This window comes from Lactuca sativa, chromosome 6 (assembly GCF_002870075.4).
Source record: "Lactuca sativa cultivar Salinas chromosome 6, Lsat_Salinas_v11, whole genome shotgun sequence".
Lineage (NCBI taxonomy): Eukaryota > Viridiplantae > Streptophyta > Magnoliopsida > Asterales > Asteraceae > Lactuca > Lactuca sativa.
In genome coordinates, this window is record NC_056628.2 from 136,805,710 (window position 1) to 136,823,104 (window position 17,395).

Consider the following 17,395-nt stretch of genomic DNA (forward strand, 5'->3'; position numbering starts at 1 on the left):
AATCAAGACCGAAAATGCGATCCACTGTGCAAGATTGATTCTTCCCAATCTTTTGAAATGCTACGATCTTCTTGCATTTATTTTTATTTTGTGTAATAAGAAATCGTAATTAATATAGAAGAAACAATCAAACGATATTAGGTCATCTAGCGTTCTTGCCCTCCTTTGCTCAAATCAATGTTCGATTTGACAAATACAAAAATACTCCTTCATTGTCAATGATTTTCTTCTAATTCAAAATATACATGATTATAGTACAATGCATAAATTGTTTCCTTGATTAACTCATTATACCCTTACATAAATTGTCCGTGTATTTTTTAACTAATATTATCTTATTCCCTTAAAAGTTATAAATTTTGCAGACGATCATTGTTTTTAGATTAAGATAATTGACAATTTTTCAATATTGTTTATAGAGTAATGTAATTAACTATTGTTTTTATATAATTAATTTTGTAAATCTTTATTATTTTAATTTGAATCATAAATAGGTTTTTATATTTATTTTATAAAATTTGATGAAGTTGTAATGGCAATTTAACAACCAATAAAAATATTTTCTAATAATTAATAATTATTTATTAAATATTTTACCTGTAAAAAACTCATGGTTTCCACGGGTTATAACCTAGTAAGTCCATCATTTTCTTCTTATTCGTAGTCAAGTGTAATCAATCAATCCAAATTCAACTGTCACTAACTGTATGTATTCCAATTCGGTTTTGCAACATCAACCCATTGAAAAATCGGCATTCCAAGTTTTTGTCGCATTCATGCATTTGATAAAGAGATGATCTAAGGACTCCACATATAACTCACACCAAGGACATAAACAGAAGGCACATCCATACCACAAGTTACTAGATTCGGTCTAGTCTAGTCTAGTATGTAACCGATCTAGGAATACTCACCAACAAATGATATTAACCATTCCTTAGGACATATTGGTTCCATCCGGTAGCACTATTCTCAATATCCAATAAGACTTCATCTATAACATGACAAGTATCCTTTACCATGTAATTTCGTGCATCTCCCACATCCCAATACCACCTATCATTATGGTCATTAAGGGTAACCTCATGAATAAGACTCTTTAATATTCATGCACATCATTTCCTCTTTTTGTTCATATAGAATGCATTATTCAATCTTCACATGAGGAGACAAAATATCCATAGTAGTCTAATACAAGCATAATCTATCAACAAAAACTCATTGGTATGTTTTTCTATGACGATAAATTGATGAGAAGATAATGGCTTACAAGTATTATATAATGTAATCTCACAAGAAAAAAAGCCTAGCTTCCTACTTCTCATCCAATGAATGTTGGAACTCTTTTTGTCACCATGCAAAACTCCTTGATATATTCTTCAAATGATTATGAAAAGAATCCAATCCATCAACAGTCCCAATGAATATCTGGAGCCATTAAAAAGCCCATGTGACACTTGTACAAAACATATCATTGTCTGCACAAGTGTCACGTAGCTTTAATGTCTCAAGATATGCATCGAGCTTGTCAATGGATTGGATTACCTTCACAATCCCTTAAGGAACATAGCATAGAGTCTTAAATCGTAACATAAAGAGTTCCAACATTCTACTAGATGAAAATTAAGAAACCAAGATTTTTTTTAATCAAATCAAAAAGTGACTTGTAAAACTAAAAATTTGACAAAAATGGTCCCAAAAAAAAGGTTAAAGACTCTTGTTAGCGCCCAAGCTTTCTCAACAACCATTTCTTCCGTAAAGACGCATCCAATGCTAAAAAAGTTTTTGCTTTTTTCTCATTTTCAAGAACATCACAACCATCCAACAAAAGTTCATCATCTAAATCGGGTATTGCTTGAAGTGCATCAACTGCTTTTTCTATTGCATTAAACTTGTTATCATCCGTGTTTTTATTTACCACACCTTCTTTTATATCATCTTTTTGGATTTTTTGCACTTTGCAAGAAGGTTGTAGAGTTAATGGCAACTTTGTTGGGCGTTTTTTGTTGATGGGTGTCTCGGTTTCTTGAGGATTTATTTGGATTGGATTTGTGTCTTCTATTTTTGTTGGAGTATTGGAATTTGGTGTTGAGTTGTTTGGTAATAAGATGATTTCATCAATTTCACCTAGAAACAAATTAAAAGTTAGAACACATAAAGGCTTCATTAAAGACATAATTTTTAAAAGGAAAACTCTATAAAAAATAATTATATTTTGGTCTCATAATCAATTCAGTCCTTATATTTTTTTTATTCAATTAAGTCTCAAAAACCGGCAACTGTATTCATTTTGACACTTTAACCCGGTCAAGAGGTCATCGCACTTTCAAAATTTACACTTTTGGCCCAAATTTAAAAATTCATTACGAATTTGGTCCATAATTTACATTTTTTACCCAGATTTCAAAACTTTGTTACGAACTAATCCCAAATTTAGTTTTTTACACTTTTTTTTCAAAAATTTTATCGAATATTTTTTTTTCTTGTATATAATCATATTTAATACAAGAAATCATTAAAATCATGTTTTTCCAACGAAGGATCTTTAGTGTGAAAATATGTTTTTTTATACAAAAAAACATTTTCACATTAAAAAACCTGGTCAACATGTTTTTTTGTATAACTATGATTTTATACAGTAAAAAACAAATTCAAAACAAATTTATTAAAAAAAAGATGTAAATAAAGTAAATTTAGAATGAATTCGTGATGAAATTTTGAAATTTGGGCCAAAAGTGTAAATTTTAGACCAAATTTGTAATAAAATTTAAAATCTAAGCCAAAAGTATAAATTTTGAAAGTTAGATGGCCTGTTGATTGGGTAAAAAGGTCAAAACGAATACAATTGATTTAAATATATATATATATATATATATATATATATATATATATATATATATATATATATAAGGACTAAATCAATAATGAGGCTAAAATATAAGGACTTTTATGAAGTTTTCCCTTTTTAAAATTATAACTTGTACATAAAAATGAAATTAAAATAAATTTTTGTAATTCCATTTATTATCTAAACAATCATACGAAAAAGCTACCTAAGAAATAAGAATAGGTATTATTTTAGGTTATAAGTGTAATTTACGTCCATACTTTCCTTGAAATTTTAAAAAATAATAATAATAATAAACAGAAATTTAACCCTTAAATTGAGATAACACCTATAAAACAGAAACTAAAATGAAATTTCACACATAACATGCATACCTATACTTGAGACATCTCGAGCCAAACGACCATAACGCCCCTCAGAATTATCTTCACCATAAATAACACACAGTTTATTGTAACTAGAGACCATTTTAACCCTATAAGATCTTGCATCAGGATGTACCTGAATAAACTTCACTTGAGTAAAAAAAAAACAAAAAACAAAACTTTCTTTTTTTTAAAAAAAAGTCAAAAACTGTTTTACCTTGATGTAAGCATCCCAAATATGATCTTGAGCCACCACCATTTCTCGTGTATCATCCCAAGAAAAGCCAGTTTCCCCTAAAAGGGTATTTATGTCATTGTACTGCCTCTTTAAGTGTTTGTATCGATTCTTCAAAACATCTTTGTCATGATTTGAGTTGAAATTGGCATTGAATGATTTCACCATTTCAATCCAAGCTTGAGCAATAAATGTATGCCCAATTTTGTTTCCTTTGTTTACATGGTCAACCAATAAGTCAACCAAATATCGGTCCATTGGTGGGGTCCAGTATGTTCTAGAACGTTCATTTCCTGCATAATTTTTGGATTAAAAAAAAAACATAAATTAATAATATCTAATACAATTATTAATCTTAGTTAGAAACTTAGGTTTTGCAAAAGCCACTCAATTGCTTTTTTATATGTAGGAAACAAATAAATAAATAAATAAAATCTGAGGAAATAAATTCACACACCAGTCTTTGATCCAATGTCTTCATCAAGATCCTTTTGAGATCCATTAACAATATCACTTCCAAAAATCAATTCCAAATCTTTATAATTTGGCATTGATTTTGTTCTATATGTTCTTGCTTGTGGATGTGTCTGCAATTAACAATAACCACATTACAGATAAATGAAGAAAAAAAAACTGCCACGTCATCATCAAAGATTCAAAGCAATACCTTTAAGTATGCATCCCAAACATCATCATTAGCAACAACCTTTTGCTCCTTTGTGTCCCATGAAAAATCATCTTGTTTTAGCAAAAGCATTATATCTGAATGATATTTTGATAGTTTCTTGTATCGATGTCTTAACATGCGTTTTGTATGTTGAGGGCCAAATTTGGAATTGAATGAAGTGAGCATCTCAGTCCATGCTTCTCTGGTGTATGAATTATCATGTTTATTACCTTTTTGCCCTTGATGTAACAGTAACTCAGTGAGAAAATTGTCCATTTCTGATGTCCAATCGGTTCTTGATCTCTCAGTATTTGAAGGAATTACACTTTGTATCCCATCACCTTAACAACAAAAATTATATTTTACATAAAGTTGATTTTATAATTATATCAATAACATGAAAATACAAAGCTAGTTGATGTGGTGGAATGTTATAAAAGAAAGAAAAGAAAGTAAGATGCAAAAAGGACACATGTAAATGAAACAACATTTGTTATTTCTCACATTTATTAAAATATTGCAACAAATAGAATCCGAATTCTTACCTAAATTCACTCCATTAACTTCATCATCAATATCAATATCATGACTTGAACGACTGTATCTTCCATCAGCAGTTGTATGCTCATAAATCAAACATAAATCACTGAAATTCTGCACACCTTTTGTCCTATATTGTCTTGCATCAGGGTGAGCCTGAAAAATATACCATAGAAAGAGTGTGATATGGTTTTTAACTTTTTTATGTTTTACTAGTAATAGATTTTGGTTTTTTATCATACCTTGATGTAAGAATCCCAAATATAATCATCTGCAACCACCATGTTTCTTGTTTCATCCCATGAAAATCCAGTTTGGGAAAGCATAATCTTGACATCATTAAACTGCTTCCATAAATTTGTGTAGCGACTTTTGAGTACATCTTTATCATATTGTGATCCAAATTTTGCATTGAAGACAGCAAGCATGTCATTCCATGCTTGTTTATTGAATGTATGTCCAACCCTATTCCCTAAATTCATATGTTCAAGCATGAGATCTACAAAATAACGCTCCATTGTTGGAGTCCAATAAGTTCTTGATCGATCTTTGTTAATGGGAGCTTGGCTACCCATTGTCCCAATTAACACAATCAAACCATATACCTGCAAAAGGCAATGATAATTAATATCATTGCAGTTATTTTGAATGAAATCTGATGGATAAACTTAATGTCATTGCGATTAACGAAGTATGCAATTTATGTCGTAATCTTTCAGTACAAAAGCTATGATGTTCTAAGTTTGAATCCAACAAATTAAAGCAGTAAAAGGTATAGATTAAATAAAAATGACAAATGCGTCAATGAGCAAGATAACAAATCAATTAGCTAAACGAAAACAATAACTAACTAGCAAATCGATGCAAGACCTTGCCCTCAGGCCACAAAGCTCTGATATTTACAGTTTCAGACACGAATAGCATACCCATTGCACTGTAGAAACAATTCGGCATCAGATTTAACAATCTCAGAATGCAATTATAAAAACTTCAACTGCAGATTCCGCAAAAGACAACCACAATTGCATTATATTACGAAAACCCAACGTTATTCGAACAATGGAAAAATCAAAGAAATCGAAAAGTGGTAGAGAATAGTTGACCTAGCAAGCGAAATAACTCATAAGTACTTACCGACTAGGGTGTTTGTGGACAAGGAATAGAACTTCGATGAGAGGAGCGATTGGTAAACTGGTAACCCTAGTCCGGAATAAGAGCAAAAGGGAAGCTTGTGTTTGGTTACGAAGCCAGAAAATGTGTGCGGCTGGATTATAAGTTATTTAATTAGGGTTCCAATTTGGGCCAAAGTTTACAAGCCCAAAATCATTAATGACTCATAGGGTAATCTCGTCCGTATAAAATTGGTCTCGGTTCGGTTTCGTTATTTTTTGGTTAACATTCAGATGGTTTTGAGCGAGACTGGTTTAGCCTTATACGGCTCTATATGATGAACTCATGCTTTTATCCGATCCATTTTCTCACAATTTACCACAAATCATCATTTACAATCTCATGATCATGTCCGTTTTATTTATCTAATCGGAAGGAAGCTCGTGCGTTGCGCGGGTCAAAATGTATGTAGTTCTGGGATATTGATATTGAACTGTGTCTTGTTCGAAGAGCACATGGTGAAAAGAATCAATATGAGGGTTAAATTGTTTTAGTCATCCGATTTCATATCGTACAGCTAATACAACTCTTTTGGATATATTTATAAAAGTACAATGTCTTGTAAAAAGAAATTTGGAAAAGGAAATAACCCCCCGCAAGCAAAGTGTATGAGTAGTACTATAGGGCATATTCGTCAATTTTACCAATTAAAACATGTCATTTTAAAGATTTATAATTGGTTAATTATTTCATTTTTATCTTGTAGCTTGTTGAGTAGTAGCCAATTAGCTAAGAATGTGTATTTAAGAGACCATCTCTAGCATTCAGTCATTCAGCTCAAGTTTCTGTAGGTTTGCCACTACAAAGTGCAAGAAAATAACAGTTAATTTTTTGATATCATGATGAGCACACCAAAATACTATGAAATGGAAGGCTTAGCATGTCTAGTAACAAGGGGAATGAAATAAAAGTAGTCAAATGTCCAATTTGTTGTTCATTGCCCATGACATTACATTTGGAGGTAGAAGTCGACGGACTTAAACATGCTCTTTTTTAGTCATGGAAAACATTAGTCCCTCAAAATTGCAAATATTACAGAACATTTATTTACTAATAATCACAGTCCACATATATACCGATCAAAACTACTATAGCAACCAATGAGGAAATCAAATTTGAAGGTCCCAAGTCGCCCATATACTCAAAAAGATATTTGGGAAGTAGTTTGGCTCACAATGCGATTTTGAACGTGTGACCATCAGAAAACATTTGACATACAAATGTCGAAAGTGATTTTATAAGCCCAAACAGACCAACCACTTTTTGTTACTGGACTCATTTTAGTCTCTCCATCTATAGCCATTTTTTCTTGTTTCTTTTGATCCAGTTATCCGGAAGAGAAAATAAATAAAAAAAAATTCTTGGATGGGTAGGAGTTATATAACAAAAATCTAATGAAAAGGTGAAACGACCCAAAAATACGACCCAAAAATTTCATTTTCAATATCACCAAAAACCATAAATCTGAGTGTTATATAATAAAACCACACACTATGTATCTCAAACCATAGTAAAAATACTGTGAGGAAAACTGTATCATAACTGTAACAAATCATAATCAAGAAACTGAATCAACTCCCAGGATAAAAACTGAAGCTGTGGTGTGTGCGATGCCATCATCCCGAGCTCTTCCCTTTGCTTGCGGAAGTACCTGAAACCAAAACTGAAACTGTAAGCACGAAGCTTAGTGAGTTCCCCCAAACTACCACATACCATACAATACATATAAAGCACATACTGGGCCTTGCCCACTGACTGGGACCCCGTCCCCTGCATCGGACCGAAGTCCGGACTAACTATCTGGGACCCCGTCCCCTGCATCGGATCGAAGTCCGGACTAACTAACTGGGACCCCATCCCCTTCATCGGACCGAAGTCCGAAGTTGACTGGCTGGGACCCCGTCCCCTTCATCGGACCGAAGTCCGAAACTGACTGGGACCCCGTCCCTTACATCGGATCGAAACCCGAAGCTGACTGGGACCCCGTCCCCTGCATCGGACCGAAGCCCGGACTAACTGAACACAGCATAGCATAACATATCAACTGGCATAAACACATAAATGCTGTCTGAGCCACGGAGGCGTCAAACATACTAACGATTGCATTGGACCGAAGTCCAGGAACTACTGCTAACTGAACGGGCCGGCATTGTGGCCTTAGACCCGTTCCTACTAGAAGGAAACTCACCTCGTGAACTGACTGCTGTGTGTATGACTCTGGAAGCTAACTGTTGCTGCTCCGGTATCTCCCCGGCTACAAATCCATAACACACTCAATCAAATGCTAATCACTGCACTGGGGTAAAATGACTCTTTTACCCTTGGTCAAAGTCAACTCTCATGATCAAAGTCAACTCTCCTGGTCAAAGTCAACTCTCCTGGTCAAAGTCAACCCACAGTTGACCTGACTCGCCGAGTTGGGCCGCCAACTCGTCGAGTCCCTTTTCTCACTTCTCAACCCTACTCGCTGCTACTCGTCGAGTATGGCATCAACTCGACGAGTTCCCATTCGAATCAAAAACTCAGGCAATCTGCATCCGACTCGCCGAGTCATATGAACAAATCGACAAGTTGTTCTTCGAGCTAAGAAGATTGCCTTGGACTCGCCGAGTTGTATGAACAACTCGCCGAGTCCCTCCATTACTGAGTCTGACCTCCAACTCGCTGAGTCCACTCTACGACTCACTGGTCCCACTCGGCATCACTCAAAAAGGGAAAATCGGGGACTCGCGACTTGACTCGCCGAGTCGTTCTTCCGACTCGCCAAGTCGCTTGCATGCAACAACTCTAAACTCGATTCTGCTTGAATCCAGTGTATAAAACTTATAGATCTGGGCTCCCTTAACTCGATTAGCACGTAAAGATTCTATCTTTACGTGCCCATATGCATCCATGAAGATAAAATGGCTCAAAAAGCATAATAAAGGCTAGATCTAGGGTTTTCATGCAAAGTATCTTCAAAAAGGAAATAGATCCGGGCTCTACAACTCCTAAATGAATAGATCTAAGGATATCTCGACCTATTAGGGCATCCATACAATCATAAGGCTTGAGAAAAGCATCAAACTAGTTCTAGAAGAGTTCTAATGGAGGTTTAAAGCATAAAACGGGAGGAAATCCGAATAATACCTCAATGAACTCTGGTTTGCCCTTGGATCTTTGCTTTACACTTCCTTTCCTTGCTCCTTTCTTCTTCCTCTTCTTCAAGCCTTTAAAATTTCACATAAGAACACTTAAATCACTCAAGGATGGATTAGGGTTTTCTCACAGCTCTCTGAGGGTGAAGGAGGCGAGATTGAGGGCTATAAGGTGGTTTAAATAGTGAGCAACCCGGGGATTTAGGGTTTCTTCCAGGCAGGCAGACTCGCCGAGTCCCAAATATGGACTCGCCGAGTCGCCGACTAACACGTGCTCGAAATCCCGTCCCTACTCGGCGAGTCAGGCTATGAACTCGTCGAGTCCCTCTTGCAAACTTCTAATTAAATACTATGGAATCATCGTACCGGAGACGGGTCGTTACAAAAGGCAACTGTCTAAAGCTTCTTTTGAAAGAAATGCAATTAGAGATCCTTGCCCTAAAAGATAAAGCGACTTATTTATATCGGGGTATTTAAAAAAATGAAAGTACAATGGTATAGTTGGATAGATTTAAACAATAATAATGAAAATGCATTGTTACATCGAGGTAGTTTTTCAAAAAAAAAACATGAAAGTTCAATGAGATATTTTGGTAGATTTTCAAAAAAAAGATGAAAAGCAACGTTTTATCAATGTAGTTTTAAAAGAAATGAAAATACAATGTTATATTTGTGTTAATTTTTAAAAAAGACGAAAATGCAATGTTATATCATGGTAGTTTAAGAAAAAGAAAGCAGTATGCTATATTTGTATAGATTTTCCATAAAAACAAAAATGCAATACTCTATCTCCAAGTTTTAAAAAAACTGATAGTACAATGGTATATTTGGGTAGATTTTTGTAATGCTCGTTTCCTAGTATGTATTTAATTATCAGTTTATTCATTTTTGTATATAAACTCGACAAGTTAGAGGCCCCAAAATCGTCGAGTAGAGATGGATTTGGACGCGGGTTGTGAAGTCTACTCGACAAGTCGAGGAGCCTCAACTCGATGTGTAGGACTAGCAGAATGAACCATAATTTTCAGGGTTTTGCACCCTGTTTAAACACCTTAACCCCCATAAGTTGGCCTCATTCACATCCTCCATTGTCACAAACCCTAGCCACAAAACCCTAATCCACTTTTGAGAGTTTTCATCCATCTTTGTGCATTCTTTGTGATTTTGAAGAAGATGATACTTGAAGAAGGAGCAAGGGCATTTAAGATAAGAGTAGATCCAAAAGTTGAGCTTCATTTATGGTTCATCTGAGGTATAAAGCTCCTACCTTGCTTATATTATGTCTAGATCTAGTTTGAGGAGGTTTTCTCCATATTTTGGTCCAATAATGTCGGTCTTTAGGACTTAGACGTCCCATGAGAGCAAACCTTTCAGATCTAGGGTCTATAGGAGACTTCATGGCATAAAGGTGCCAACTTTATGGCCATGGAATTCCTATGCAACTTTTTTTATAGACCTTCTTTTTGGCCTTTTGAGCCAAGTAGTCTATGCATGCAAATAAAGTTAGGAACTTTACGTGACCAAATTGTCCCTAGAGTCCAGATGTATGATCCTATGGCTTATCTTGAAGTTTTGATGGTTTTTGAAGTTGGAACTAAGCCATTTTGAGCTAGGGTTATGGCTCATTGGATAGGTCTTAATGGGTAAAGTCAGAAACTTTACCCTTCTAGATGTGTATTTGATGGGTTTTATGCATAAGAAACACTCCTATGTGCTCATACAAACCCTAATGCTTGGATCTAGGTTTCACTATTGAACATGCTTTGATTCCAAGACTTACAAACCCTAATCTAGCATATAAACAACACAACTAACATATAGAATCAGATCTAGATGTTTACCTCTTCAATTGTTGGCTTAGATCTTGTATCTTCTTCTTTTGAGCCTAGAGTCACAAATGCAACTCCTCTAATGGTTCACAAACCCCACAAGCAAGAAGGCAATATGAGGGAGAGAGAGAGGGAGGCTAGAATTCGGCCTAGGGTACTATTAGAATCAAGTGGTAGCCGAATTCATGCCCTAGGGGTCATATTTATAGTTACAGGTTACTAGGGTTTCACTCTAAACCCTAATGGACAACTTAACCACAAAGCAGCCCATGGAACCTTCTGGAATAAGGCCCTTGGACGAAAATATGATGGTTACCCATCATAATTTCGTTCCCCCTTAAGCCCATTAGGTTTCCTTAACCTAAAACTCAACTATCACACATTTGACAGTTTATACCCCTTTATTCAATTAATCTCATTTGACCACTAAATTAATTCTTAATTAATTTATGACCAATACTAATTAAATAAATATGATTTCTCCTTTAATATATTATTCTTATAATATATTAATAAATCATAATACTCTCTATTTCTCCTTAAATTACCTTGTCAAGTTGCTTTGGAGAAGGCAACCCAAAAGGACCATGCATAACCGGGTCAAGTACATACCAAATATAGTTACGGGCTTAGACACTATTCCAACAGTCTCCCACTTGGATAAGTCTAGTAACTATATCTCACATATGACTTCAGAATCCAATTAGCAATCGTAGCTCTTATACTTTGCTGTCAACTCTGATCAACTTGTCCTTTAGATAAGGGATCGTATAATCCTCTATTCTGGATATCATGCTGACAATGCTTATTGTCCAGCAGTAGTTCCTTGATTTCCGATTTGTTTGATATAGAATTTAGTTGAACACATCAACTTCATTCTGACCGGGCCCGGCACATAAGTCAAACCAAATCATCAAGTGGCCAATATATCACTTTTATCCTCATAGAATAAAAGGAACATATCAACTTCGACTCATATGCATCTATCATTTGCTAATGGATCACACACAATAATGTGTTTTATAACATCAAGTTACTGATGCGTTTACACATTATCAATGTATAACCAACCAGCAAACAACAACCATATCTCTAAGTTTTAAGACTATATGATGTTATCACTTTGCGATCACTTAAGATAAAACACCACTAAGTGATACAGCAAACTCGGGTTTAATCCAATGCTCAACTCATATTCACAAGCACTCATGAACTTTGCAGCGAACCTTTGTTATGTCCAAAACCTTTCAAACAATCTACAAACAATTCATGACAGTCTTAATTCATATCTACTTCCAAAATATGACCGACTGTGGACTTTTTGAATAATCATATCATTCAGGAAGTCAAAACATGCAAAATGGAAACAATAGATAAATAACCAACATAAGATAGTAACTTCACTCATAAATAATACAATTTCATTTATTCATCAAATGTCAAGTACAAACTATCTATTACACATTTCCTATCTAATCCAAACTTATATCATCCTTCAGCCCAATGCTCCTAGCGTGCTACAAGTGTTTGACCCTACTCAGTCCCTTCGTAAGGGGATCTGTTGGGTTCTCTTCTGATGATACCCTCTTCACAACGAGGAGTCCCTCTTCTACCCGATGTCTGATAAAATGGTATTTTCTGTCAATATGTCGAGATCTGCCATGATCTCTCGGTTCCTTGGTCAAGGCAACCGCACCTTCATTATCACAGAAAATTTCCATCGGCTCTTTTATGGATGGCATAACTCCAAGGTCTCCAATGAAGTTCTTCAACCATATAGCCTCCTTTGACGCTTCGCTCGCCGCAATATACTCTGATTCGCACGTTGAATCAACTACGGTCTCTTGCTTGGAACTTTTCCAAGTCACTGCTCCTCCATTTAGGGTAAAGACCCAGCCTGACTGCGATCGAAAGTTATCCCGATCCGTCTGAAAACTAGCGTCACTGTACCCTCGTACCCTTAAGTCATCACTCCCACCGAGGACTAGAAACCATTCCTTGGTCCTCTGAAGGTACTTAAGAATATTCTTAACTGCAATCCAATGTGCTCTACCAGGGTTCCCTTGATATCTGCTGACCATGCTCAAGGCGAAGGCCACATCAGGGCGAGTACAAGTCATAGCGTACATGATAGAGCCTACTGCGGAAGCGTAAGGTACTCGACTCATATCAACTATCTCTGTCTCTGTACTCGGGCTCTGGGTCTTACTCAGCTTGGTATTGCTTTGGATTGGCAACTCCCCTTTCTTGGAATTTTCCATACTAAAACGCTTTAGTACTTTTTCCAAGTATGTATCCTGACTGAGTCCTATCAGTCTCTTTTCCCTATTTCTTACTATTCTTATTCCCAGAATATAAGCAGCCTCTCCGAGGTCCTTCATAGCGAAACATTTCCCAAGCCAGGACTTGACCTCCCGGAAGGTTGGGATATCGTTTCCTATGAGTAGTATGTCGTCGACATACAATACGAGGAAGCTTATTATACTCCCACTGGCTTTGACATACACACAAGATTCATCTTCGCTTCGCAGAAAGCCAAACTCTTTAACCTTCTCGTCAAAACAAAGATTCCACCTGCGAGATGTTTGTTTCAATCCATAAATGGATTTCTCAAGCTTGCATACTCTATTTGGATGTTTCGCATCGACAAAACCCTCTGGCTGATTCATGTAGACATCCTCAGCCAACTTTCCATTAAGGAAAGCGGTTTTCACGTCCATCTGCCATATTTCATAATCATGAAATGCAGCTATGGCAAGCATCACCCTAATAGACTTTATCTTCGCAACTGGTGAGAAGGTCTCATCATAGTCAACTCCGGGAGTTTGAGTAAAGCCCTTCGCAACCAATCGCGCTTTATAAGTATGCACTTTCCCATCCATGTCCGTCTTCTTCTTGAAGATCCACTTGCACCCGACTGTCTTACGACCTGGTACATTATCAACCAAATTCCAAACTTGGTTGTCGTACATGGATTGGATCTCGCTGTCCATAGCCTCTTTCCATTTTGCAGACTCCGGGCCTGCCATGGCTTCCTTATAGCTGCTAGGCTCATCCAAATTTACTAGTGTACTATCACTAATAAATGTATCCCCTTCAGTAGTAATATGAAAACCATAAAACTGGGGTGGAACACTAGCCCTAGTGGAACGTCGAAGAGGTAGGGACTCATCAACAGGTTCAACAGGAGTTTCCTCCTCAAGTTGAGTGCCAGTGTCCGAGGTTCCTTCATCGCTTTGATCTTGAATCTCTTCAAGTTCAATTTGCCTCCCACTGTCTTCTTGGCTTATTAATTCCCTTTCTCGGAAAACTCCTCTTCTAGCAACGAAGACAACATTGTCACTCGGTCTATAGAAAAGGTAGCCAAAAGACTTCTGCGGATAGCCAATGAAGTAACACTTCTCACTACGAGGTTCTAGTTTGTCGTGAGTCTCTCGTCTTACGAAAGCCTCGCAACCCCAAACCTTGATATGTGCCAACGAGGGAGCCTTCCCTGTCCACATCTCGTGAGGAGTCTTGGAAACCTTCTTGGTGGGAACTAAGTTAAGTATGTGGGCGGCAGTCTCTAAGGCATACCCCCAGAAAGCTATTGGTAACGAAGTCCGACTCATCATAGAACGAACCATGTCCAACAAGGTCCGATTACGTCTCTCATCCACACCATTCAATTGTGGCGTTCTCGGAGGCGTCAATTGCGAAACGATTCCGCATTCTTTTAGATAGTCGTGAAACTCAAGACTTAGGTACTCTCCTCCTCGGTCTGACCGAAGCATCTTGATTTTCCTGCCCAGCTGATTCTCCACTTCATTCTTAAACTCTTTGAACTTTTCAAAGGTTTCCGACTTTTGCTTGATCAAGTAGATATATCCATATCTGCTATAATCATCTGTAAAAGTCACGTAGAAGCGGCAAGCATCCCTTGTGGTGGATCTAAAGCGGCAAGCATCCCTTGAGATCCAATAAACCCTCACCCCTTTCACAAGTGCCAGTAAAGGGTGACTTGGTCATCTTCCCAAGTAAACAAGACTCACACGTGTCATCGTCCCTAAGGTCGAATGACTCCAACACTCCATCTTTTTGGAGTTGGGCTATGCGTTTCTTGTTGACATGGCCAAGGCGACAATGCCACAAGCATGCTTTGTCTAGACTAGTAGACGAATCAATATTCAAAACATTATTTCCAAAATCATCAACAATCATCACAGATTCATAAATCCCATTACAAGGTAATGCATTGAAATAAAAGACACCATTCAAATAAACATTAATAGAACCATTATTATTATCAAAAGAATATCTGAAACCTTGTCTAAACAACCCGTGAAAAGAAATAATGTTTCTTGCCATATCTGGCGAATAACAACAATTCTCTAAATCTATTCCTAACCCATTACTCAACACTAAAGAATAAACACCGACTTTGGTCACAGGCGACGATCTTCTGTTTCCCATAATCAGGTTCATCTTCCCATGCTCCATCTCCCTACTTCTTTTTAGGCCATGCAAATCAGAACAAATGTGGTAACCACATCCTGTATCAAGAACCCATGAAGTAGCAAATGATGAGTTATTAGATTTAATAGAATACATACCTGCAAATGTGGGCTTGATCTTCCCATCTCTTATGTCCTGCAGATATTGAGGGCAGCTTCGCTTCCAGTGGCCCTTTTGGTGGCAATAGAAGCACTCTGCTTCTTTAGGATCGGAAGAGGGTTTAACGGAGCCAGCTTTGGTCCCACTTGAGGACGAACCATCACGGGGTTTCCCCTTATGGTGGCTCTTACATGGAGCCTTCCTCTTTTTGCCCTTTCCTTGACCTATTGCCATCACAGGAGCGCCCATAGCAGGGGACGGTGCAACGGATTTGTCTTTGAGGTTGCTCTCAGCAGTCCTCAAAAGTCCTTGGAGCTTGCTCAAGGAGACCTCCTATTTGTTCATATGGTAGGTCATCCTAAACTGATTGTAGCAGGAGGGCAAGGAGTGGAGGATTATGTCGATAGCCAAATCCTCATCAAACTTGACATTAAGTTTGAGAAGACGATCAACATACCTCTGCATTTTCTGCAAATGAGAGGTTAGGGATTCTCCACTCCCCATCTTGGCGGTGATCATGTTAGTAATGATCTCATAGCGCTCTTGCCTCGCGCTCTGGTGATACCTGTCTAGCAAATCCTGATGCATTTCATATGGATACATGTCCTCATAGGACTTTTGGAGTTCGAGGTTCATGGTGGCCAGCATGATGCAGTGAACTTTCGTGGCATCACGCTCGTGGGCCTCAAAGGCGGCCAATTCCTCAGGAGTAGCAACATCTTGGATGATCTTCTCAAGCTTTTCATCGAGGACATATTCTTTTTCCTCGTAGCGTGTGATCATGCGAATGTACCTCATCCACTCGTTGAAGTTTGAACCATCAAATGTCACTTTCTGACACAAGTTCATCAACGAGAATGGCCCAGAAGCGTTGTTGTTGTTGTTGTTGTTAGCAGACATCTGAAAAAGAAAGGAACAAAGTTTGATTAGAAATGAATCCCTAATTAAACACCCAAATGAGAAATTAGGGCTAGGATCCAACAACATTATTTACAACTTAGAAAGGGATGCCGTACTCTAAAAGTAAATAACTTGAAGGTAAGTGAATGACGATTCACTAATTCTCACCATGAAAAACGAAAAAGCAATTTAGGTTTTAAATGTATTGAAAACTCCTAGATCTTTGAGATTCATTGAACTTTTCAATGGCATGTTTAAATCTCGATATGCATTTCAAATTTGCGACTGGGATGCCGAGGATCGCAAACAAATTTGAGAATAACCATGCGAATCAACGTGGTGCACTCAATGTCTCTATCACCTAATCAATGTGCCGGTAAACCACACACGCTCCATTGATCTATGACAAACATCGAGTCACCCTTCGCTACCTATGTCATCCCCAAATTGATGTGCCAGTTAACCACACGCGCTCCATCAACGTTTGACAAGGGTACGAAGTGTAATTCCATGGATTAGCATCATTTTCACATTTTACCCTAACGTAACTAGGAATGGGAATTTGCAAAAAGCATGTAGTTACTTTAGATTCAACATTATACTTTTAATGAGTAGAGGGTTGCCCTATCCTACCCGTTCGGCTAACGACCCTCCACCAGTCAAGCAAGCGGTAGGTGTGAGTGTACACCCATTAAGCGCCATTTTAAAGGCAGCAACCTTATACCCACCTTATAGACCGACTTCGTGAATGAGGCCTACTAACGGTAAGACTAGCATTTAAGTTATACATATATATATATATATATATATATATATATATATATATATATATATATATATATATATATATATATTAATTAATTAAGCTTGTAATATATAATAGTATAGGGTTGAATTTTAAACTTGTAAAATTCTAAGGGTTTTAAATTATTCAAAATTAAACTTTTAATTACAAAATTCAAATTTCAAAGCTTGAGGGCAAGTTTTGAACTTTTCAAAACATAAGGGATCAAATTACAAATAATTCAAATTAACCAATTAATTTCATAATTATATATACTTGACCTATTCTTAATTTTAGTCATTAGATAATTACCAAATAATTTTTAAA

At 36.8% G+C, this 17,395-nt stretch overlaps 1 protein-coding gene across 6 annotated transcripts; it reads right to left on the reverse strand.

Moving 5' to 3' along the window:
• Nucleotides 1-1,205: 1,205 nt before the first annotated feature.
• LOC111908544 (L10-interacting MYB domain-containing protein) lies at nucleotides 1,206-5,925 on the reverse strand. Of its 6 annotated transcripts, none has more exons than XM_023904363.2 (9): nucleotides 5,790-5,924; nucleotides 5,526-5,589; nucleotides 4,898-5,260; nucleotides 4,661-4,811; nucleotides 4,116-4,456; nucleotides 3,906-4,035; nucleotides 3,431-3,741; nucleotides 3,223-3,349; nucleotides 1,206-2,127 (listed from the first exon to the last, which is right to left on the reverse strand). In XM_023904363.2, exons 2-9 carry the CDS (start codon nucleotides 5,583-5,585, stop codon nucleotides 1,721-1,723), a joined length of 1,890 nt encoding a protein of 629 aa, XP_023760131.1. In that variant the 5' UTR covers nucleotides 5,586-5,589; nucleotides 5,790-5,924; the 3' UTR covers nucleotides 1,206-1,720. The 6 variants fall into 6 exon arrangements, with proteins under 6 accessions (XP_023760131.1, XP_023760130.1, XP_042751814.1 ...); XM_023904362.3 differs by having other exon boundaries at nucleotides 5,526-5,649; nucleotides 5,790-5,902; XM_042895880.2 differs by having other exon boundaries at nucleotides 5,582-5,649; nucleotides 5,790-5,867.
• Nucleotides 5,926-17,395: the final 11,470 nt, after the last annotated feature.